Source organism: Eleutherodactylus coqui, chromosome 4 (genome assembly GCF_035609145.1).
Source record: "Eleutherodactylus coqui strain aEleCoq1 chromosome 4, aEleCoq1.hap1, whole genome shotgun sequence".
NCBI lineage: Eukaryota > Metazoa > Chordata > Amphibia > Anura > Eleutherodactylidae > Eleutherodactylus > Eleutherodactylus coqui.
The window spans coordinates 206,937,560-206,962,442 of record NC_089840.1 but is presented as its reverse complement, the minus strand read 5'-3'; the positions used below and the strand labels follow the sequence as shown (position 1 = coordinate 206,962,442).

At 43.2% G+C, this 24,883-nt stretch overlaps 1 protein-coding gene across 1 annotated transcript in view; it reads left to right on the top strand.

The window, feature by feature from the left end:
• ALOX5 (arachidonate 5-lipoxygenase) overlaps positions 1-24,883 on the top strand; it is a 58,213-nt gene that overhangs the window by 17,251 nt on the left and 16,079 nt on the right. Inside the window, exons 2-8 of the mRNA XM_066600615.1 lie at positions 6,784-6,982; positions 12,772-12,853; positions 14,833-14,955; positions 16,216-16,322; positions 16,518-16,690; positions 18,181-18,327; positions 23,336-23,539. Of these exons, the coding sequence (XP_066456712.1) occupies positions 6,784-6,982; positions 12,772-12,853; positions 14,833-14,955; positions 16,216-16,322; positions 16,518-16,690; positions 18,181-18,327; positions 23,336-23,539 (1,035 nt within the window). The remainder of the gene's footprint in view (positions 1-6,783; positions 6,983-12,771; positions 12,854-14,832; positions 14,956-16,215; positions 16,323-16,517; positions 16,691-18,180; positions 18,328-23,335; positions 23,540-24,883) is intronic.

Genomic DNA, 24,883 nt, shown 5'->3' with positions numbered 1-24,883 from the left:
TTGCATGCACACCAAAATGGCATCGATGGAAAATACTCATCCTGCAAAAAACAAGAACTCACATAGGAAACAGTGTTATGGGTCTTGAAAGGAAGTGATGTAAATGAAAAAATTGTGTTTTTGTGGAAAAGTAGTAGCACATAAAAAACTATGTAAATTTGGTATCACTCTAATCATATTGACCCAAAGAATAAAAGTAACATTTCACTTATAATGTGAAAAAAACAAGAAAGAACAATGGGGAATTTTTGTGTTAACCATACCCGACACTTGTAGCTGCATACACTCGCTCCCGTGCTGTTATACAGGAACAAGTATTGCTGGCTCGCTCACAAAGCGGCCAGCAGGGCATCGGGGCGGCTGGAGGAGATTTCTCTCCTCACTCTCCTCCGCCCCTCTCATTCACTTTAAGCAGCAGCCGTTCAATACTAAATGGCCGCTGCTTACACTGAACGGTCATCGCTCAGGATTTTAAACAGCATAAAGTAAAGAGTACAAGAACAGTCTCGCTCTTTACCTGCTTACTCCTGATGAACTACTGGTTGAAGGATCTCTGGACGTTTGTCATGTGATGGTGATGTCTTCACAGGTCCTTCTCCCATTCTACAAACAGAGCTGCACTGATAATATGGAGATACTGGACGGCTGGTATTATAAGTGCTGTTCCTGGTTTAATATACTATCTGATGCTGCCGCCACCAGGCACAGTTACAGGTGTAGCATCACTTGGTATCTTAAAATGCTGGGCTGGCGCCCCCCACCTCTCTGTCCTGACTGCACTCAGAGTATATGCCTCACCTGCCCCCTCCAGCTAGGGCCCTGAATTGGTTGTGTCCGTTATTGCAGCTCAATTCCATTAAAGTACATGAGGCTGAGTGTAGTGTCTTCCAGCACTGGATAGGAGCCATGGGTATAGTAGCCGTGGAGGTCACTAGGGAGTAGTCAGGATAACCAGGAGCCCTTACCAGGAAGTCTTAGGTCACAGTACAGATGGAGGAAAAAAGAGGATGGAGCCAGTCAGGGAAACACAGAAGCATGTTCAGAAGAGGAGCTGTCAAAGTCCTGAATGGCTTAGAGAGCTGCCAACTGGAGTGCAGGAAGTCCTGGGTTTGAGCCCTGACACTGAGTTACAGTACTGCCCACTTCATGTGATGGGATTGGCACTGTTTTTGACAAAAACAGCCATGCTTTTATAATCCTATAAATCCCCTTTAAGGAAATCAGCACTTGCAGTCCAATTTGTGGGTAGCATTGTATACTAAGCTGAGCAGAATGATAGGAGTCCAATGGGCAGTTCTACTTGGTGACTTACAGCCTTCCCTGTATGAGTGTGTGGACAGCCACAGCTGTCAATCACTAATAGGCCTGTCCACTGGACCTCTAAACGCAGAATAAGCAGGATAAAAAAATCTGTTTTACTGAATCTTTTCCTACAAAACTATATATCAATCTGCTCAGCTCCTCCTGCTCTATAACATGGTGCCTGTTCAACATGACAGGTTCCCCTCAAGCTTTCACAGGATCCTAGGGTGTTAATGGTCCAATGGAGAATTGCTTTACTTTCACACCAAGTAAAGTTGCATTGAATTGTGCTTTTCTGTTTATTTTGTAAACGTTTTAGGAATTCTTTTTTTTACTTTATAATTGCATTTATGTAAAAGAAGAAATGTTTCCATCAAGGTCTGGGGAGGAGGAATGTGTTCTACCCTAAAAAGCAGACGCTGCAGTTGTAAACCACTGTTACATCATATAAATAGAGCCCGAGGGCTTGACTTCCTTTTTAAAGTTCTTCAATTTTGTTTATGTGATTATTTTAGTTTTATAGGGTGGTGAATCAGATAATTGAAGTACTGAGAATATACTAAGGTGCGGTATGTGGAGTTAAGTCTTGAGTAGGTTGCATCCAACGTGGCTGAATCTAACAGTTGGCAGTGAAACATTGAGACCCTTTGTAGATATAAGAAGTGGCAAGAGCCAGCTGTTAAAACGACTGTTTTATATGTATATTGTTGTATATTAAACACTATCATGTTATGATATGTTGGTTTTCCTCTCTAAGGCCCAATTTCAACTTGCACGCACGGATTCCACTGCTGAATCCCGCAGCGGAATACAACTGTGCCCGCGGACATTGGGAGAAAAAATAGTTTTATTACATCTCCAACTCCAGCACGGATCTCCTCTGCGCCAGACGGATCTTCTTTCTTCAGCACGATGGAAACGTCCGGACGTGCCGGACGCATGCACAGTGCTTTTTTTTTTTAATGTCCTGCTTTCCAGCGGATCCATGGCAAAGCCACAATGTGGCTATACCGTGGATATGACGGCTTCCATTGACTTCAATGGAAGCCATCCCACAGGATCCGCAGACCAAAATGGAGCATGGTGTGTACAATCCGCACACCGGGAAAAAATTCACATCTGCATGCTTTAAATTGCCCTGGGGATGCTAATGCATTCCTATGGTCATAGATTTTATTATTAAAATCCGCACGTGGACATTGGGCCTTAGGCCAAATGCACAAGGGTGTATTTGCATTGCGGAATCCGGAGCGGGCGTCCGTCTCTGGATTCCGTCGCAAATACTGCCCATAGACATGCTATTGAAAATTGCTTTTCCCTGTGCACAAGCGGAAATCAATTGCGGTTTTCCACTCGCAGAGGGAAAATCGCAGCATGTTCTATTTCAGCGCGGATTCCACGCAGACGGCGTCTATTAAAGTCAATAGAAGTCGTCCAATCCATGGCTCTTCCGCAATGACATTGCAGAAAGGTTGTGGCTTCCACATCATCGCCTAGCGACGGCACGGCATCATCTGTACTGCGCATGTTCGCCGGCGGGCATTTCTTTCTGTCTCTTCAGGAAGCTTCTGAGTGGTCGTTTCTCACAAATCCCTTGTTGTGCAGTTTATTTTCACTGATGGATTTGACTAATCTGTCAGTCCTCCATTGTGCAGTGCCCTGAAAAAAAAACACAAGCATAGAAACCAAACAGAAAATAGTTGGAAATTTTTTATGAAAACCAATTTAAAAAAAATCTTCCTTTCCAAAGACACCTTGAATAAAGAAAAAAAGGGAGTGCAAAAGTGTACATAGCCTTAGGCTGGGCTCACACGGGGCAGATTTGCTGTGGAATTTTCGCACAGACTTTCTGCACGGAAATTCTGCCTGCAATCTTAAGCCTGAGACTAAGTAGCAAAGTTGATGAGATTTGCAAAAATCTCATCTATACGCTTGGACAGTCCATTGCATCTAAGCCGCACTGAAACTGACATGCCGCGTGGAATTCAAAGCTGCGGCATGTCAATTATATAGCTGTTTCCACTCTATAGGGAGAGATGGCCGCAGTGGAATAAGCAGCTTTCAAAACCACACCAAATGTCTCAGGACTTAAGCTGCGGAAATCTTGTGGAATTTCCATGCGGTCACACTGTGAACATTTCACAAGATTTCCGCCCTGTGTGAACCCAGCCTTAACTTGTCTTCCTTTTACCACCAGTGAGGACTGCCACAGACATAGTGCGATGTGTGGGCCTGGTAAAACACTGCCAAGGTGAGCTCTAAATGCCATGGATGGGTTGCTAGGAGAAAGGGTCACTGAGATGACAAGAGATGTGAGGTGTGGTGCTAGTTAAAAAAATCCCAGTCTACCTGCTGGGTTCCACAATCAAAAAAACAGTCCTTGGGGCCAAGAACTGGTAAAGGACAGTGCAGAACATGTAGTACCATACTGTACTGTCGAGAGATGCTACTAGGCAGCCAATCAGTGCAGGCATCTCGGTAATGCAGGGGTTTTACCAGTGAAATGCTCTATCCTGGTGGCTGCATTTTTCAGCAAAGTTCACACATCGCAGATCTGGTCTGTCTGTGACATTGTATGTTGACATTGTCACTTTGAGGGACCACTGTACCTCCTTCTTTATTGTTTGAGTATTATACCTCTCAGTGATAACTGTCAAGCATGCTCTACCTCTATTGTGCAGATATGGAACAATTACACTTATTGTGTTGCAACACCCCACTTGACTAATGTGAAGAGCTTGGAGGGATAAGTATTGACTTGTCATGGCGGCACTTACCAGACTCTGGTTCCAGAGGGATAACACATAGCCAAGGCCAGAGCAAGATTGCAGGACAGCTGCGACACCCCTAGGATAGGGAATGCCAATAAACAGGATGAGGGAGTAGTAGTTATCACTCGTGATGCCACCTTTCCTACACACCGGTATGTTACACAGCGGAGAAAAAGAACACAGAGACTTGTGTATAGTACCTCGGATCCCCAGGAATGGTTGAGGCCTGGTATAACTTTACTTGAAGAATAAACTTTAACATAGAATGTATTTCAAGGCAATGCAGATACAATTCACTTTAAATGAACACAGGCTAGAGCTCAGAGGTCAGGGAGGATACACAGGATGAACATGGTCCTACAGTCCACGTTATCTGTACGGCACCGCTCCTGGACTGGGAGCACTCCAGAGGAGGACTGGGGTTGGGGTCACTCCACAGACACTCTGGTAGACAATTATTTACAAGAAGATCTAAACAATAACACCCTGCATGGCAGGCAAATGGGTGTAACTCAGTGGTGTACCTCTGTGCGGTGATCCTGAGTTTGGATGGCCGCACAGGAAAAGTCTGTAGTGTGAACTGGTAACTGGTATGGTGAGTTCCTCTATACAGAACTATTGGAGGATGCTCTCTCGCTTAGGGCTTTGGTGACTCACTCCAATCACATCCAGTCTCCACTCGCTATGGGATATCTCTCCTCTTCTTCCATCTTCACATACATGGAACTTGAAGGTGCTTCCATGTGGCTCTGTGTTAGCACTGTGAAGCAGGCAAGATGGAACTCCACTTCTGTCCCGCTCTCAAGCACTCCTATTTATACCTTCACTCATACCACATGACATGACAAACTGATACATCTACATGCAGGCAATGATTTTATTAAAGTTAACCTCTGAAGAGCCGCAGCTGTGTAACACACACACTGAAAATGACAAGACAGACTTTGCACAGTGCATCTACATAAGACAAGCATGTATGACATTGAACTGCTAAAACATGTCACTCACGGAAAACTTCTACCCTCATTCCTACCTCAAAAGAGCTTGGGTAGTGGAGGGTAAGGCATTTTATAGTTTTAATTTTTTTGCCTGTAGGCACCTGGTGGAGGACGTGCCTTGTGTGCTTCAGGTAGAGGAAACCTATCTAGGAATGGCCATGGTAAATATTAATGAGTATACTGCCATCCGTGCTCTAGAAGTGACAGCTCATGCTGCTGCTCTCTTTTGGGGAACCCATGTGCAGGTTCCAAGGAACCCTTGTTGGAAATCACTGGTATATAGTAAGGCAATTTTTAGGAAAACATACCGCATCTGTCCATGGATTGGCTACCGCTCTTTCCCATGCAACTGAATGCAGCTCTAATACTGCAATACCAGGCAAAACCTTTTTTTAGTCCCCGACAACCACTTTAAATATGTGATATATATCTTTTTGAACAGGTTTATCTAATATTAAAATGTAAATTCACCCAAAATCCACTTTTAACATTTCTTTATTTGGTCAAAATATAGCCAAGTGATATCAAAATGTCTTAAAAAGTGGCGGATATGTAGAGATGAATATCTCAAGTTCTTGTTGTTGATTTGGTTTGCAAAAACCTCCATCAAGATAAGATTTAGATCTTGCATGAAGGAAATATCAATTTCATGGGAACTTTTAGAAACAAAATTACTTGGCATGTTTTGAACCATAGATATGTATTTCCTGTGAGTAATATGTAGAGAAAAGATGATTTGTGAACATTTTCAGCTTTGAAATAATTAAATGATCATCATCAATATGTTCACTTATTACAGCACTGTAGCTGGATACACTGTACTGTACTGTACTGTTGACTGTAACTACAAGTGCAGTTCATTTTGTATATTATCCCCTTATTTCCTGTGAACTAGGTAGATATAGTTAAAGGGGTGCTACATAGTTTCCTGAAATGCACCAATTTGCATAGAGTGAACCCGGTCGATTTTTTTTCTTCCTGCTCCTCTTACTGAATTAGCCGGAGGAGTTAGACTTCTCATAGAGGAAGTAGTCTCGTATGTGCAAAAACACATATTCTATAACATAGGCACTTCTGCATATCAGAAAGTGGCCTTACATCTGCACAATGCTATGTCCCAAGAGGTTCACAGAGGGTGCAGGTCAAATATATATTCATAGCAGCATCTGTGCTTTTAGGGTATCTAATTATTACACATAGTGTAATGGTACAATGTAATATATTACAGAGAATAAGTTGTGGTGTGGGCATTGTCAAGATCAGTTAAAGGGGGCTTTTGTAGAGAAAATACTATTGATGACCTATCTTCAGGATAGTTGATCGGCCAGGGTACACCGCTCGGGACCCCAACTGATTAGCTGATTGATTGCCCGCTGTCAGCGCCACAAGTACACGGGGTTGGAGTTGAAGCCACTGCTCTGACCCCTATGTAGTGGCTGGAGCTTGTAACTATAGGCTGGTGTCTCATTGAAAGCAATGGGAGCCGCACCTGCACTTAAAAGCGCCAGCCACTAGCAGCGGTTTCTACTCCAATGTGAGGATAGGTCATCAATGGTATTTGTCCTGGGAAACCCCTTTAAGTTCTCACTTGATACTAAACTCAACATACCTTTTCTTTCGTGAGCCATACTTTTTATGTACAGTTTGAAATATTTTTTTTTGCACCAGAAGATCCTTTAAGTTACTCATATATTCATTTCTCTCATCTTTAGATCGACTCCTATGACATTACGATATCTGAAGATATTGGAGATATCCAGTTAATTAAAATTGAAAAATATAAATACTGGTATAAAGACGACTGGTACTGCCGACACATAACGGTTAAAACTCCCATAGGGGATTATTTGGAGTTCCCTTGCTATAGGTGGATTAACAATGATAAGGAAATAATTCTTCGTGAAGGAACAGGTTAGTTCTGCTATGACTCTACCTGCAATTTTTTCTACTGAAAGATATATGATAAATAGAGATGAGCGAGTATACTCGCTAAAGGCAATTGCTTGAGTGAGCATTGCCTTTAGCGAGTACCTACCCGCTCGAGACCAAAGGTTCGGGTGCCGGCGCGGGGGAGCGGTGAGTAGCGGCTGTCAGCAGGAGGGAGCGGGGGGGGGGGGGGGGGGGAGAGAGGGAGAGAGAGATCTCCCCTCCGTTCTGCTCCCGCTCTCCCCCGCAGCTCCCTGCCCGAACCTTTGGTCTCGAGCGGGCAGGTACTCGCTAAAGGCAATGCTCGCTCGAGCAATTGCCTTTAGCGAGTATACTCGCTCATCTTTAATGATAAGCTAAATAGTATTGGTGTTTCTGAGGGGGTAAACATAATGTATTGACCCTTATGCAAAAGACTGTGTATATATCATTGTGACTGTTGATTTCTTATTTTCATGTATGCCGCATATACTGTATTATGCTGTCATGCGGTGCCCCAACCTGGCTGAATGTAAGTCAATGTCTAAACATTATTCTGCATTAACTGTTGTCACTAGATGTTTCTGTTAGCAGAAACTAGAAGGAAATATAGGAGCAGCTAGCAGGATATTAGTTAGTGCGTGGCTGAAGCCACATGGCATGAACAGGCTCCCTGTGCTGGGCGCAGAAAAGAACTAAAACAGAGGCATGAAGTATTTTCCAAAGAAGGGGAATGATAAATGTGAATCCTCAGAGGAGTCTGTGAAGGATGTAGCATAGAGTCTTGCCAGTGAATAAGTGGTTGCAGCAGGCTCGGACTTGGTCCCTATGAGATACAGTTGAGGAAATGAGAGGTGATGATGCAGGAACAGAACACCTAAGGCCGGCTCTCCACAGGCGATATTTCACTGTGTGGGTAACGCAATGAACGCTTTCCACAGGGTAATTATGAAAAGCGCAGCCCGATGTACACGAATGGAAAATCGCCACGATTTTCCGTTCGCATATAAAAGTCTCGGCATGCCACGATTTACCTATCATAATGATAGGTTCATCATGAAAAAATTGTAGTTAAAATTACGGTGACAACGTCATCTCCCGCGGCGGTATATCGCAACAGACATGGACAACCGGCCTAAGACAACAGTGGGCTGGTATGTGAGTGAATAGTTGCTTGTGTCCTGATGTCACATGTATCACTGGTGTCCTTGCCACACCGCTTATAATAGGGGCAAGTGAGGTCATGGATACAAGTGATTTTGGTGCCAAAGAGGTCATCAGCTCAGGAGGAAGCCAAGGTTGACTGGTTGGTATTAAACTTATACCCTGGGATTTTACAATAGAGACTTCGAAGTATCGTGTGTAGTGTGTAGCAAATGTTTGGGGCAGGGGAGTTTAGTAGAAAAAGGGCTGTTTGAGTAAGGCTGGGAGTAGCAGTGACTTCATCCTGTCTGTGTACAAAAAGTTGTGCTGTGTGTTATGTTGAGCTATTATGGCAGGAGTGAGAACGGTACTGGCTAGTTGCCCAGTGCAGCTAATGAGGGTCTAGCCCGTGTTCAAGCATTTGCATAAGTCAAGCTTCCCCTGTCTTGCCATTCTCTGACGCCTAGGACAGTGACAGGGTGCTGAGCACTCCCTAATTGTAACCTTGTACAGGTTCTAGACCACAAAACACATGCATAGCCATCTGGGCCACAATAGACACCTTTACAAACATTCAGATATATAGTTAAGCATAGACAGTATATTGCTACTTGAGTATATGTACATCCTAAGTGTGCAGGGTTAATATGGCATGGGCTTGGAAACCCAGTCTTTGAAAGCCGACACCAGGCTACAATATCAATGATCAGAGTTCATACCTATAAATATCTCTATACTATCAATTCTGATAGTAGCATTTAAATAGGCCGATCAGTGATCAGAGGTCCCCAAATAGCCTTATCTCTCCCACGATGAGATCGTGAGCTGCTGTCCTGGTGTGTTGTTCTTTTGAAGGCCCCAAGAGCAGCCATGTATTTCTGCCTGTTTAGACTGCTTGCAGCATGTCTTAATTCAATGCCAGCAGAAATACCATCTATTACAATACTTAAGCAATATAATATGTGGAATAAATGATTAAATGATCACAAGTTCAAGCTCCCTATGGGAAGTTAAAAAAAGGAAATTAAGTGAAAAAATATTTCATTGTTAAAAATAAATTATAATAGAAGTCCCCCCCCCCATCCCTTTTCCTGCATTTAAAATGAAAAAGTGAAAAAAACAAAAAAACAGAAACGTATTTGGTATCGTCATGTCCATCATGTCCATAAAAGTCTAGAGTATCAAAGTAACTTATTATTTATCTCACACAGTGAATGTTGTCAGGAAAAAGTTAGCACATCAGAATTGTGTACTTTTGGTCACCCTGTCACCTAGAAAAAAATGTAATAAAAAGAAGTCAAGAAGTTATATATACTCCAAAATGCTAGCGATAGAAACCACAGGACATCCTGCCAAAATTAACACCTCACATAGACATATTAACGGAAAATTTAAAAAGTTATGGTAGTCAGAAGATGATGGCCTTGCGTTTATTGGCGATCAGGGAGAATAATTTAAAGGGATATTTGACAGGGGCATATGAGTTAATCAGCACTATGTTTTGTTTGTGTAAGGTACCCTGCAGGATAATGAACCTACCATAAGGGTCTATTTTATTTATTGAGAGGGGGAGTGAGTTATGTAAATGGATAGAAACTTCCTGGTGTTTTTTTAGAGGCTACGGGGATATCTAGGTGCAGAGGAGGAGGAAAAGTAAGACTCCTGTATAAAGGCCTTGCTTCTTCTGAGTAGGGAGTTATTAAAAGATAATATAATAACCATTATGGAAATAGAATGAGGGCTGAGTAAATCTAGATTCCTTCAGGGGGTAATAGAGGCTGTTGGAGACCCGGGTTATATTCTCACCACATGTGGAAACAAATTTGAACATGCACAAAAGTACAAAAAGTAACAAAAGAACAGTCATAATTAGTGTTGAGCTAACGTACTCTACCGAGCTTGATGCTCGTTCGAGTATTAGCGTACTTGATGGTGCTCATTACTCGAACGAGCATCACGCCGTGTTCGACCCTGCCACAGTTGTTGGCTCCTCCCACTGTGACGTGCCTGTTTTGGCCCCTCCCCGCCACGATGCAACGCACGTCATTGGCAAATTTTTTGTCTGGCAGGCAGGAGGAGAGAGAGACGAACCTAGGGGGGAAAAAAAGCTCGGCACCCGGCGTCCCACATACAAAAATGTTCGAGTCTCCCATTGTAGTCAATGGGGTTCATTACTCGAGTAGAGCTCTCCAATTTTACGAAAAGCTCGACTCGAATAACGCGGACCCGAGCATTTGGGTGCTCGCTCATCACTAGTCATAATGTCAAACAATATTGGATGTGGAGAGCCAAGGTATTGCAAACTTAGCGCGTCCCTAAATATATATGAGGAGCGCATTCAAAGTCTGGAGGGGAGTGGGCATCAAGTTTCTCTGCCCTGTCCTAGTACATTGTAAAGACACGTGATATCGGAAACCCTATGCTCTGGTTTTCTAAATTATTTGGTCAAGGGACCTACTGACCTCTGAATTTAAGGCCTGTGCATTCGCATGGCTAACTCCTGCCAATCCCGCATACTGTGAGACACACAGTGTTCATGTGGGCATCAGCAGCACTCTTTTAATTGGGGTTATTTAGATATGCTCTATCCTTTCCCCCACAGCGCTGCTCCAAGGCCGAGGCTTGCTACAGGTCCCAGCTTTTGGTAGACTCCCTAATTGTCTCAACCCCTGTCCTCATCAAAACATTCACATCTATCACTCTCTGTACCCATGTGACACTTAACACGCACACAGTTGCCTCATGCCCCGATGGAATCATCGGAAAACATACGCAGCTTCCCTGCATTCAGAGTGTTCGCCTAAGAGGTTAAGCAAAGGTCTATATGCTCTGGGGTCCACTAGTGGCAATAGTGTCAAGCGCCCCAAAGAATATATCGTACATCCCAGGCCTAACATATTATGAGTCTTTATTAGAGATGAGCGAGCACCAAAATGCTCGAGTGTTCGTTACTTGAGTCGAACTTTCAGTGATGCTCGAGAGTTCGTTTTGAGTAACGAACCCCATTGAAGTCAATGGGCGACTTGAGCATTTTTGTATATGACTGGTGCTCCGCTAAGGTTTTCATTTGTGAAAATCTTAGCAAATCACCAAAGTCATGTAAAAAACACAGAAATGGATAGGGCAGGCGAGGAGCAACATGCAGGGCTGCATTTCGGGCTCCTACGTCTCACTATTAAACCACAATAGTGGCAAGAGTGAGACTCCCCCCGCACTGTCAGCATAACGATCGTTCTCCTCTGACACAGCTGTAACAGCTGTGGCAGAGCAGAACGATGTTAGCCCATTGAATTCAATGGAGCCGGCAATACAGCCGGCTCAATTGAAAGCAATGGGCTGCCGGCAAGCGCGGGATGAATTTTCGGGAAGGGCTTAAAAATATAAGCCCTTACCTGAAAATCATCCTAAAATGTGTAAAAAGTTAAAAAAATATATACTCACCTTGTCCCGGCAGAACGATGTTAGCCCATTGAATTCAATGGAGCCGGCAATACATGTGTATGTTACTACACATACAATATGTTACTGCACGTACCCGGATAACTATTCTAGCAGCTACAGCATTACCCCTAGTACTTATCAGCATTACAGGCATTCACTCTAATGAACACTGGAAATACCACATTTTCCTATTGATAGCAAATGCTCTGTACATTCTACCTAACTAGACTCTATAAGGGCCCTTTCACACATGCAGAATATTTCTGCAAGATGCACCTAAAAATACAGAAAATTGTGCACCAAGATCTGTATGTGTACATGCGGGGTATGGAGCAGAAATCTGCAGTTGCTGATTTAAGGGGTTATCCACGATTGGAAGCATTGCTCTGACCCCTGTGCAGCAGCGCTCATAATTGCAGTCACAGCTCTCAATGAAATCAGTGAGACCGCAGTCTGCAATTACAAGCGTAGCTCCCAATGATTTCAACGAGAGCTGCGCTTGCAATTGCAAGCGCCGGCCATTACATAAGGGTCGAAGCAGCGGGTTCCACTCCTACCTGGTGTATCCTGGCAGGCGCTGCCTAGATAACCCCTTTAAACTGCGTCTTTGGTGCGTCTTGCAAAAATATTCTGCACGTGTAAAAAGTCCTTTAAATATAACAGTTTTCTTACATTCAGGGCTCAGTCAGACAAGCAGAGATCTGCGCGTTTTCCTGCGTGGAAAAAAAACGCACCGCGTGTGCGCGCAAAGATCCGCATCTACCAAGGATAGAACATATGGGTGGAAATGGACGTGGTCATGCGGTTATTTTTCCGCACGCGGTGCGTTTTCTTATCCGCGTGGAAGAACGTGTGGATCTCCTCTCGTCTGACCGAGCCCTCAAAGGGTTACGTTTTCCTTCACCCTTACAAGCACAGCCATCCAAGTTTTGATTTCATTGGCCTTACAGTTCCAGCAGTAAAAAATGCCTTGCCACCTCTTTCTTTAACCCTCTATTTGCACATGCTGCCATGCTTTTGGGATGGGAGAGTCAGTGCTAAAGTGATCACACTTCTTACATGCTTCCTCATAGTTTTGTAATCCGTGTTAAGAAATCAAACCTCTCTCTTCTTGGAACGGTAGGGCAATTCAGACTTTTTGCTGAAGGCCCATGATTTTATATGCTATGAATATGCCTAACAAGAACATTGTATTTTGTTTTATTTTGTAGCAAAATTGGCTACACAGGATGTAACACAGATTCACAAGCAACACAGAAGAAAAGAGTTGGAAGACAGACAAAAACTGTACAGGTATGCTAAAGCTCCATTGCTCCTGACAACTAATAGTGACTGGTGAGGTGCAAAAGAGCAGATACATTGTATCTAAAGGGCAATGCCCCAGAGAGTGACAGGGGTGTCAAACATTGGCCTGCAGGGAGGAAAACTGATGCTTCCTGGGAAACAGTTTTTTAACTTCCATAGTAATATTGTTAAAACACAATTTAAAAAATGTGAAGATGATACGGAAATGTAGGATTTTTTGGTTTATGTTTTATAATTAGCATTCTCTTAACCCCTTCACAGCTATACTGGTCAGTCATACTGTATAATGTTCTCCATGCTGCTGCTGCTTGTGAGGATATGAGAGATAGAGTAGCAGAATCTCATCTATGTATTCTCTGTATGGGACACATTATGGCAGCTGTTCTCTGCCATTCTGTAGCTGAGCTCAGGGACAGCTGACAATTACAGATACAGTCTGCAGAGGGGAAAACTGCTGAAAAAAGCAAGATACAAGTCATATAATGGCCAGAATTGTGTTATTACACACACAACAGCTTTCTGTATTTTAAAAAGTTACCTAAAATGACAGTTACTCTTTAAAGAAGATATTTCAAAGTCAACTTTTATCACCTGTACACAGGATAGATGATACAATTCTGATCGCTGAGACCCCCACCAATCCTGAGGGGGTCTGGTGTCTCGTTCTCCTCCTCACTGTACACCCCCAGAGGTGGCCACCTATTAGCTTATGTGGTGCAAGGAACTTCTGGGGCTATAACTCAAGATAACAAGAAGCTAATTCAAAGTGACAATCACAATTTCTGTTGTTTGGCCACAGCTCAAGGACAATATTGTGATGCTCAAGGCTGGTAGTTCATTTACATTACTCTTCATCTTCTTTTGAGACCATACATATTCTTGATTATGTGGACTATGATGTTCTAGATGCTGAGAGGTAAACAAAACATTGTATGTAGAAAGTGGATACATTTCTACCCAAGTGGCTATACACAAATGCAATAAGACATATAAATTCACCTTTAAGGACTCTTTCACACTACCATTATTGATTTCCATTCCTCTGTTCCGCTATTGGAGAAAAGAAACGGAGATCTAGCAAAATTTAACTTTTCTGTTTTTTCCCCAACAGTCTGTGTTATTTGATCTATTTTGAAAACTAAAATGAAACGCAACAGAATCAAATTGAAGCAGTACAGTTATTTTTAAACCCATTGAAATCAATGGGGGAAAAATGGGAATGTTTAATCTAAATTTGATTTTTAGTTTCTCTTCTCCAATAACAGACTATGGACTTGTAATGGGAGTTTGTGGTTCTTGGACCCATACACTTGACATCATGGATATAGGTGTAAACTTGGGCCCCAGTACCTGACCAATTGTAATATATTCTTTTGGAATCTGATTCTTGTGGTGCTTTGTTTTGGTGACCTTTTGGGTCCCACCAAGCAGCTAAAACCGTGCTAGGTTTGCAGAAGACATGAAGAGTAATAAGTATGGAGATGATGCAGTAACATGACATCATTGAAGCATCAGTAGTAGAGATGAGCAAACATACTCGTTTCGAGTAATTACTCAATCGAGCACCGCGATTTTCGAGCACTTCCGTACACGGGTGAAAAGATTCAGGGGGCGTCGGGGGGCGGGGGGAGGCATGGCGGAGCGGGAGGTAGCAGCGGGGAACAGGGGGGAGCCCTCGCTCCCTCTCCCCCCCACTCCCCGCTGCAACCCCCCACTCACCCACGGCGCTCCCCGAATCTTTTCGCCCGAGTACGGAAGTACTCGAAAATCGCGGCACTCGGGCAAAAAAGGGGTGTGGCCAAGTATGCTCGCTCATCTCTAATCAGTAGATGTATAGATGTATATTAATGTAGCATTTAGCTTTTGTATTAAGACATGTGAACTTTGCTAATGAACTTTTTAACTTACCACTTGATGAAACAATGTAGCTTACGCTCTAATGTAGACATTGACCTTATGTTCCACAGATGGAAGGAGTGGCACCCAGGCTTCCCATTGAGTATTGATGCTCACTGTCATAGTGACCTGCCCCATGACATACAGTTCGATAGCGAAAAGGGTGTTGACTTTATCTTGAACTACACAAAAGCGTAAGTAGAAAAAAAGCCAACAATATAAACATTTATTTTGCATTAGATGGTGGACACATTACAGTAAGTCATTATTGTATATCACATAGCAGAACTCAAAATGTAAACTCTTAAGCTGTCCTTACGAATCAGATAGCTGTTGGCCAAATGAGTGTTTGGCCAACAGCTATCTGATTCGTAAGGACAGCTTAAGAGTTTACATTTTGAGTTCTGCTATGTGATATACAATAATGACTTAAGAAGTTAAGTAAATGGGCAAAATCGACCATTCCCGGTTCTGTTCCAAAACTACTCTTCTGTTGTTGGACTATTTCATTCATCTACGAGAACAGAAGAGTAGTTTTGGAACAGAACCGGGAATGGTCGATTTTGCCCATTTACTTAACTTCTTAGAGACAGTCCATAACCATTGCAGAAAATCCCAGGATACGAAATGTGGCGTCACGAGTGACAACTGGACTTAAGGTAACCCCCAGTTACTATTAAAAAGGCCTCCCCAGCTAGTCGTGAGGTAATGTTTCTTATCTTCCCTACGTCCGGAGACAGTAGAGCCATGTGACAAGGACTAGCATCTCTCTACCCCGCTGTCTCCTTGGCTGAGGGCCCGCTCCTCGGACATGGCACATGCATCAGCAGCAATACTCCTGAGGCCGTGTAGACTAATCTATGGCAGAACCAGGATCGACAAAGTGGTTGTGGAGCAATTTTAAGTTGTGGGAAACCCCTTTAAATAGCAGAATTGCTAAAGATATTTGCTGAGAGATGTAAAATATTGGTTGAGCACTAGAGATGGCAAAAAAATGTCAAACTGAGCTGTACTCACCAGTCTGATTTCTCCATGTCCTGCATGGCCGCCCCAGTTCCGCCAGTCCAGAAAGTTGTTGCAGTGGTCACGTGCCGTTCACTATCACATGACCACTTAGTCAATGACTGGACTGAGCAGTCATATCGGTATGAACCAGGACAGCAGGGACCAAAGCAGCTGTTCTAGTCCTGAGGGACATACAATGTTGAGTATACAGTAGCCTACTTTGTTTTTTGTGCCATCCTAGCTCTTGGCTAATTTTTTCTGACTCTTGGAAAACCTCCTTAAATCAATTATCATGGCAGACAACCATATGTCAATAACTTATGAGAGAATGGATAGAAGTAATGCGGTTGGTTGGCTGGTTGGTTAAAACTAACCTAACCTCAGAATTCAATGGATGTGAAAACGACAAAATTCTACATCAGTAAGATGCTTATTTTCATATTTTACAGGATGGAAAACCTCTTTGTGAACAGTTTTATGCATATGTTCCAGTCCTCGTGGAGTGATTTTGCTGACTTTGAACGTATTTTTGTCAGGATTAGTAATACAATATCAGGTGAGTTTCAGACCAGTCAAAAGTTTCCAGAACTTTTGTAACTGTGATGTGAATATTACCCTCATGGTTTGTAGCATTGGAAACAGGGACTGCTATGAGTGATGACAATCTCAGTACAGCGGGAAGCAACAGGCTGAAGAGGGCCAAAAGAATCCTTTGACTGAAGCACTCACTCCTTAATTGTTTGTTTCGCAGAATATGTAATGCAGCACTGGCAGGAAGATTTCATGTTTGGATACCAGTTTCTGAATGGCTGCAACCCGGTTTTAATTAAACAATGTAAGAAGTTACCAGAGAATTTCCCAGTAACACATGAAATGGTGGAATGCAGCCTTGAACGGAAGATGACACTTGAGGAAGAAATGGAGGTAAATAAATGGTCACCTTAAAGTGAAACACACAAATTGCCATAAGTAGGAAATAGAGGTATTAGGACAGCTTCACACAGTCGTGTTCACATGCAATACACAGAGAATAGAACCCGTTTATATCAATGGGTTCATACACATTTCTCGTTTTTGCGCGTGCATTTCTCACGCACACAAAAAAACAGAACCTGCTATATTTTTGTGCACATTTGCGCACTAAGAGTCCCCATAGAGGTTTATGGAAAATGCCCAAATGTGTGCACAATGCACGCACAGATGCGCAATCCCATTGAAAGAAGAACACATCTGGAACACATTAGGTTAAATAGGCATGCTCTGCATGTGCAAAACATCCAGTATAATGCACCGATAAATGGTCAAATCAACCTCCCTCATAGCGCAAGTACTTTGCGCTGAAGCATGAGCATTTGTGCATATGCCCATGTGAAGCCGCCCTTAGCATCCTTTAAGATACTATGGCTATTTATTCTCTGTACACAATACTGTGTTTCCCCGAAAATAAGACAGTGTCTTATATTAATTTTTGTTCAAAAAGGTTTGACTTTTTTACATGCATAGCTGCCTGGACACTATTTAAATTGACTTCCTTAATTAACTGTTAGAAGGGCTTAATTTTGGAGTAGGGCTTCTATTTCAAGCATTCTCAAAAAGCCTGAAAAATCATTTTGCATCCTCAAAAATTCTGGAAAATCATGCTATGTCTTATTTTCAGGGTATGTCTTATTTTCAGGGAAACAGGGTAGATCCCTGACATCACAACAAGTGCTGCATGTTTTAGAGTGCCGAGGGGGACGATCTTAATCTGGTCCAGTAAAGAAAAGATTGAGTGTATAGGTTTTTCTTGTATAATTGGTCCCTATGGGTTTGGCATGCTACTGTATAGCATCCATCACAGGAATCTGATTCGGGAAGGGTATCACCTCTCCTTAAGGAGGGCACCTAGGAGGTCAGTGAGGAGGATTATAAAGCCATGCATGCTCCTCTGGCAAATATATGCAAATAAGGAAGATGGAACAATACCTCTGCAGCGCCACCTATTGGATGGCAGCATTCCTTCAAATCAATGCTTGACCCTTTATACAGGCCTGTAGAGCAATGATTGGGAAATGAAAACCAAGCCAGAATCCATACACAGACAGCTGTTTTAGGGTGTTTGCCCCTCATTCGTGTGCAGTAGGATCCTAGCTTGGTAGTGAGAGGCCTGTGACGTGGATTGGGAAGGGTATCATCACTCCTCAAGGAGAGCAGCTGAGCGAAAACTGAACGGACCCCATTATAGACAGACTTCTTCAGCCAGCGGATTCCCCTTCCCTGTTTCCTGAACAGAGCAGGAAAACAGAACCCCTGACCCAGGTGTGAAGTCAGTCTTAATTATGAACATTTCAATTTAAGAGAAAAACATGATGGTTTGAAAATTTGTAAAGCAGTCACTAAATGTTATATGTCTTTGCTTTATATCATTTTTACAGCAAGGTAACATCTTCATTGTTGACTTTCAACTTCTTGATGGCATCTCTGCAAACAAAACGGATCCATGCACCATGCAGTACATCGCCGCACCCCTCTGCTTATTATATAAAAATCTTCAGAACAAAATTCTACCAATTGCTATACAGGTACACGACTATCAATGGGAAGTATACAGGTGAACGCTAATCATTCCTCCTGAGGGCAGCTTCAATAGATGCACATATGCTCGCCTTGGCACAAGGTATGTGCGCAATGAACTAGGTTGATTTGCACATGTGTCTGTGCATAGTGCTGTGAGCCCGGCATTATTCAGGCCGCTACATGTAATACGGAATTTACAAGAAGCCCCGGGAAAGTTTGTTATCCTGCAGTTCCAGGAGCAGCTTGTTGAGCGCCTTCTGTTTGAGACCCCCGCACCTCAGCCAGTGTACGAAGCCTCACAGACCGCCACTTTTTACACCCCATCCCTGCCACAAGTCAAGAAATACCTTCCCCCCCCCCAAAAAAAAATGTTGGGTTTGCAGAAAGCATAGGAGGAGGGGGATACCTGATTTGTTGCCCCATGTGCCCATCCCAATCAGCCTCCGTAATTACACCTATTTACACCTAATATACATCCCGCACAAGTGAGCAATGGGGACTGGAATTTATTCAGTTGTGCCCTGAAAGCCAACGGGTGTTCCCTGCATTACAGGCCGAGCCATGTGTCCTGTAAGCAGATTAGGGCCACAATGGGTATGTTTCTGAACACTGGATAAACAGGGGTATAAATCCTCATGTTCATGTGAACTATAGAAAAAAAATATGTCTTTAAAATGACATATTTCCAAAAACATGAAATTTTACTTTTTCTCCTCTAAATTGCATTAAGGGTGAATACCCACTTGCGTTTTTCTTGCACGTTTTTTTTCACACGATATCGCTGCGCTTTTTCCACGCAATTGTCAATGGGACTTTCTAATGTTAAAAACACATGGCACCAAAATTGCAAAGCGCCAACTTGCGGTGCGTTTTTAACATTAGAAAGTCCCATTGACAATCGCGTGAAAAGAACGCAGCGATATTGCGTGAAAAAAATGTGCAAGAAAAATGCCAGTGTGCAGGAGCCCTAACTCCTGAAAAATAACCTGCGGGGTCAAAATAATCATGACAACCCTCAGTGAATATATTAACCACTTAGTGACCAGCCCACAGTGTTTTTACGTCCTGCCCAAGTGGCCTGAGGACGTAAAAACATGTGTCCTGCAGGTATTAAAGCCATGTGGGCTATGGACGTGACAGCTCCATGCTGTCGGTGCCCGCAGGTAGCCGACAGCATGGAACTGTCATCCTGGGCTGCGGGCAGTCTCCCCCGGCAATGCGATCGGCGCTATCCAACGGTTATCCAATGTGCCCTTAAGTAGATTAGGTCGACAATGGGTATGTTTCTGAACACAGGACAAACGGGGGTATCCATTTTGGGGTGAACGTCTTTATTCCTATGTACACTGTACAAAAAAAACTGTTTTTAAATTGACAAAATTGACAAAAAAAATTAAAATCGTAATTTTTTCCTTCTGCTTTGCTTAGATTCATTCAAATACTGTGGAGTCAAAATATGCAGTACACCTCTAGAGGAATTTGTTAAGGGGTCTAGTTTTCAAAATGGGGTCATATGAGGGGGTTCCTTATCGTTTTGGACGCTCAATGGCTCTATAAGTGGGCAATGGGGCCTAGAATTTATTCAGTTGTACCCTGAAATCCAACGGGTGCTCCTTCCATTATAGGCCTAGCCATGTGTCCTTTAAGTAGATTAGGGTCCCAATGGGTGTGTTTCTGAGCATGGGACAAACAGGGGTATCCATTTTGGGGTGAAAGTCTTCATTTATATGTATGCTGTACAAATAAAAACCTGTTTTTAAATTGATATAATTGCCCAAAAAATGAAAATCGTAACTTTTTCCTACTGCTTTGCTTAGATTTATTTACAAATTGTAGGGTTAAAATACACAGTACACCCGTAGATGAATTTGTTAAGGGGTCTAACTTTCAAAATGCGGTAATTTGTGGGGGTTCTCTATAGTTTTGTCCGCTCAAGAACTCTACAAGTGTGCTATGGGGCATAAAATGACTTCAAGCAAAATCTATGTTCTGAAAGCCACAGACTACTCCTTTCATTTTGGACCCCGTTGTGCATCCAAACATAAGATTAGGGCAACAATGGGTATATTTCTGAAAACAGGACAAACAGGGGTATCCATTTTGGGGTGCAAGTCTTCATTCATGTGTGTGCTGTACAAAAAAAGCTGTTTTAAAAATGACAGAATTGCCAAAAAAATGAAAATCACAATTTTTGTCTTTTGCTTTGCTTGAATTTATTCAAAAACGGTGGGATCAAAATACACAGTACACCCATAGATAAATTTGTTAAGGAGTCTAGTTTTCAAAATGGGGTCATTTGTGGGGGTTTTCTATGGTTTTGGGCGCTCAAGAACTCTACAAGTGTGCTATGGGGTCTTAACCGCCTTCAAGCAAAATTGCTGTTCTGAAAGACACTGACTATTCCTTTGAGCCCCATTGTGCATCCAGACATAAAATTAGGGCCACAATAGGTATATTTCTGAACAAAGGACAAACAGGGGGATCCATTTTGGGGTGTAAATCCTCATTTTCATGTGCACTATAGGAAAAAATATGTCTTCAAAATGACATATTTGCAAAAATATGAAATTTTACTTTTTCTCCTCTAAATTGAATTAATTCCTGAAAAAAACTGTGGGGTCAAAATAGTCATGACCCCCCTCACTGAATACATTAAGGGGTGTAGTTTTTAAAATAGGGTCATTTGTAGAGGTATCTATCATTCTGACACCTATGAGCCTTTGCAATCTTGGCTTGGTGCAGGAAAATAAAGTGTTCATCAAAATGCTGAAAAGTAATGTTAAAGGGGTTGTCCCGCACCGAAACTGTTTTTTTTTTTTTTCAATAGCCCCCCCGTTCGGCGCGAGACAAACCCGATGCATGTGTTGAAAAAAAAAAACGGATAGTACTTACCCGAATCCCCGCGCTCCGGTGACGTCTTACTTACCTTGAGAAGATGGCCGCCGGGATCTTCACCCTCGGTGGACCACAGGTCTTCTGTGCGGTCCATTGCCGATTCCAGCCTCCTGATTGGCTGGAATCGGCACGTGACGGGGCGGAGCTACACGGAGCCCCATTGAGAAGATAAGAAGACCCGGACTGCGCAAGCGCGTCTAATTTGGCCATTAGACGGTGAAAATTAGACGGCAACCATGGAGACGAGGACGCCAGCAACGGAGCAGGTAAGTGAAAAACTTTTTATAACTTCTGTATGGCTCATAATTAATGCACAATGTACATTACAAAGTGCATTAATATGGCCATACAGAAGTGTATACCCCAACTTTGTTTCGCGGGACAACCCCTTTAAATGTGTATGTCTCCTAAATGGGTAAAAAAAACTAAAGTTTTTCAAAGGTACAGTCAGAATAAAGTAAACAGATGGAAATATATTTCTTAGCAAAAGTTTGTATAGTATGTTTGCACATATTTAAGATATTACAATTGAAAACGTGAAAACAACGATAATTTTTTCAAAATTTTCCCAATATTGGCACTTTTAATATATATACACAAATTATATCGGACTATTTTCACCACCTAAATGAAGTACAACATGGGGTGAAAAAAACAATGTCAGAATCACTTGGATATGCAAAACTTTTACGGAGCTATTCTATGTTAAAGTGACACGTGTCAGATTTCCAAAATTTGACCTGGTCATTAAGGTGCAAACAGGCTTGGTCACTAAGGGGTTAAGGGATGTAGTTTTTAAAATTGTCCCAATTTTGGTGCTTTTAATAAATATACACAGATTCTATCTGTCTATTTTCACCACCTAAATGAAGTACAATATGTGGCGAAAAAACAATGTCAGAATCACTTGGATATGCAAAACCTTTACGGAGTTAGGCCGGCTTCACACGAGCGTGACGGGCTCCGCTGCGGAATATTCCGCAGTGAAGCCCGTCACGGCGCCCCCCAGAGACCCCATACTTACCAGCGGAAGATAGCGTGAAGACGCTTCCCCGCCCACCGCCGTCGCGTCATGTGACACGCCCACCGCGTCACATGACGCGGCCGGCCGTGTCACGTGACACGCCGGCCGCGTCATATGACGCGCGGCGGTAGGCGGGGAAGCGTTTTTCACGCTATCTTCTGCTGGTTACAGCGGGAGATAGCGTGAACGGACGGCTTCCATTGACTGCAATGGAAGCCGTCAGCGCGTACACCCGCGGCAAATAGAGCATGCCGCGGGTGAGGACGGGAGATTTCACGGTGCGAAATTCCGCGGTGGAATTACGCATTGTGAGCATTGAGCTATTAGGTTCAATAGAACCTAATAGCAGGGGGCAACGCAGCGGATTTTTGCTGCGAATTTACGCGGCGTAAATCCGTTCGTGGGAAGGAGGCCTTATTCTATGTTAAAGTGACACATGTCAGGTTTCCAAAATTTGTCTTCTTCATTAAGGCGCAAACAGGTTTAGTCACTAAAGGGTTTATGTCCATATCCTGCAATGTTAAAGAAATCTTAAAGGGGTTGTCCCGCGGCAGCAAGTGGGTCTATACACTTCTGTATGGCCATATTAATGCACTTTGTAATGTACATTGTGCATTAATTATGAGCCATACAGAAGTTATAAGAAGTTTTTCACTTACCTGCTCCGTTGCTGGCGTCCTCGTCTCCATGGTTGCCGTCTAATTTTCGCCGTCTAATGGCCAAATTAGACGCGCTTGCGCAGTCCGGGTCTTCTTATCTTCTCAATGGGGCTCCGTGTAGCTCCGCCCCGTCACGTGCCGATTCCAGCCAATCAGGAGGCTGGAATCGGCAATGGACCGCACAGAAGCCCTGCGGTCCACGGAGGGAGAAGATGCCGGCGGCCATCTTCACCGGGTAAGTAAGAAGTCACCGGAGCGCGGGGATTCAGGTAAGCGCTGTCCGGTGATCTTTTTTAACCCCTGCATCGGGGTTGTCTCGCACCGAACGGGGGGGGGGTTTGAAAAAAAAAAAAAACCCGTTTCGGCGCGGGACAACCCCTTTAATTAATCATTCATTAATATGGATTTAACACTTTTTTGCTTTCTACTGTATAGCTGAACCAAATACCAGGGCCAGAAAATCCAATCTTTCTGCCATCTGATGCAAAGCATGACTGGCTGTTAGCTAAGATTTGGGTGCGATCATCTGACTTCCACATCCATCAGACAGTTACCCATCTCCTGAGGACCCATCTTCTCACTGAAGTCTTTGCGATTGCTATGTTCCGTCAGCTACCTGCTGTTCATCCTATTTTTAAGGTAATGCCATTTTTAGCATTTTCACACGGACCATCACTGCATGTCCTACTCAGGTCTGTGTTCATGTGTTGTGCACAAATAGCAGCATGTTCGATTTTTCTGCAAATTCGCAGAAATCTCGCCTATTGTTTCCAATGGGTGAAAGGAAATATATTGCATCATACTCGCATGTACACACAAATGTGACGCCATTCTTATTTTTTCCTATTGAAAATCGCATGTTCAGGGATGCAATTGTGAGAAAATCGCACTCACAATGAACAGTGCAATGTTACAAGCGCAAAGGCAAACTGCAACATGCTCTGTTTTGGTGTGCATTTGCGCATCAAAGACACCATAGAAGTCTATGGGGTTGCACAATTACGTATGTGTCTACACACACATGTGCATGGATTAGTGAAAGTCTATGGGGGGGAGAAATTAGGCTGCACAGCTTTTTGAGGGCTTAAACATATGAGCGTGTTTTTCTCCCCTTGTACGGCTGTGTTTCGTTCTCATTAGCGGCATTCTAGCCGGTTAATAGTATGGCCGAGAAAAGATGGGACTTGCCCTTTGTACAGTATTAACTACGTGCAGGAAAGTTAGGGCATCATCTATCTTCCCGCAGTTTTTTAAACTCCTTCGCTATGGCGTAGAATTTGAAAAGCCTGAAAAGGGAAAAAAAGACGTTCATGCGCAGCTATGCTTCGTACCAGCGAGCGTAGTTGCTCATATGGCCATCTCAAACTGCCCTAAACCATGGCACGGGTGTGTCCCAAGCCAATGTGAGCAGTGCCCGGCAGCGCAAAAACTGCTGTAAAATGTGTGCAGAAAGTCGCTCTATTGCATGTATTTTTGCGCATATGCCCATATGAAGCCACCCTTCTGTATACAAGATATCCTTCATTATGAGACACATCTGTATGAAGTATCTATAGAAAGTGCCGCCTGCCTTCTTCTCTTGCCTGCAATGTCCTGCAGTACGCAGATGGACTACTTGCTGTCATTACTTTCTGTTATCATCCACAATGGTACAAGTGTATAGGTCCATGCCCTAATTTTATACCTTTAGGCCAGCTTCACACGAGCGTCAAAATCACTGCGATGTGATGCTATGTGCGAAACAAATCGCACCATGTTGCGAATTTTACATAGAACATGCTGCGATTTTAAATCTGTTTGTGGAAATCGCAATTACTATCCGCTCATGTGAGCGGACATACAAAAGTTCTATCTCTTCAATAGGTGCGGAATACCGCGTATCGTCTGCACAGGTGATGATCGCATATTCCGCTATTTAAATCTGATTGTATGCGCATTGCGCATGCACTTCCCATAGATTTGTATGGGGCCTTTTAGAGCTGG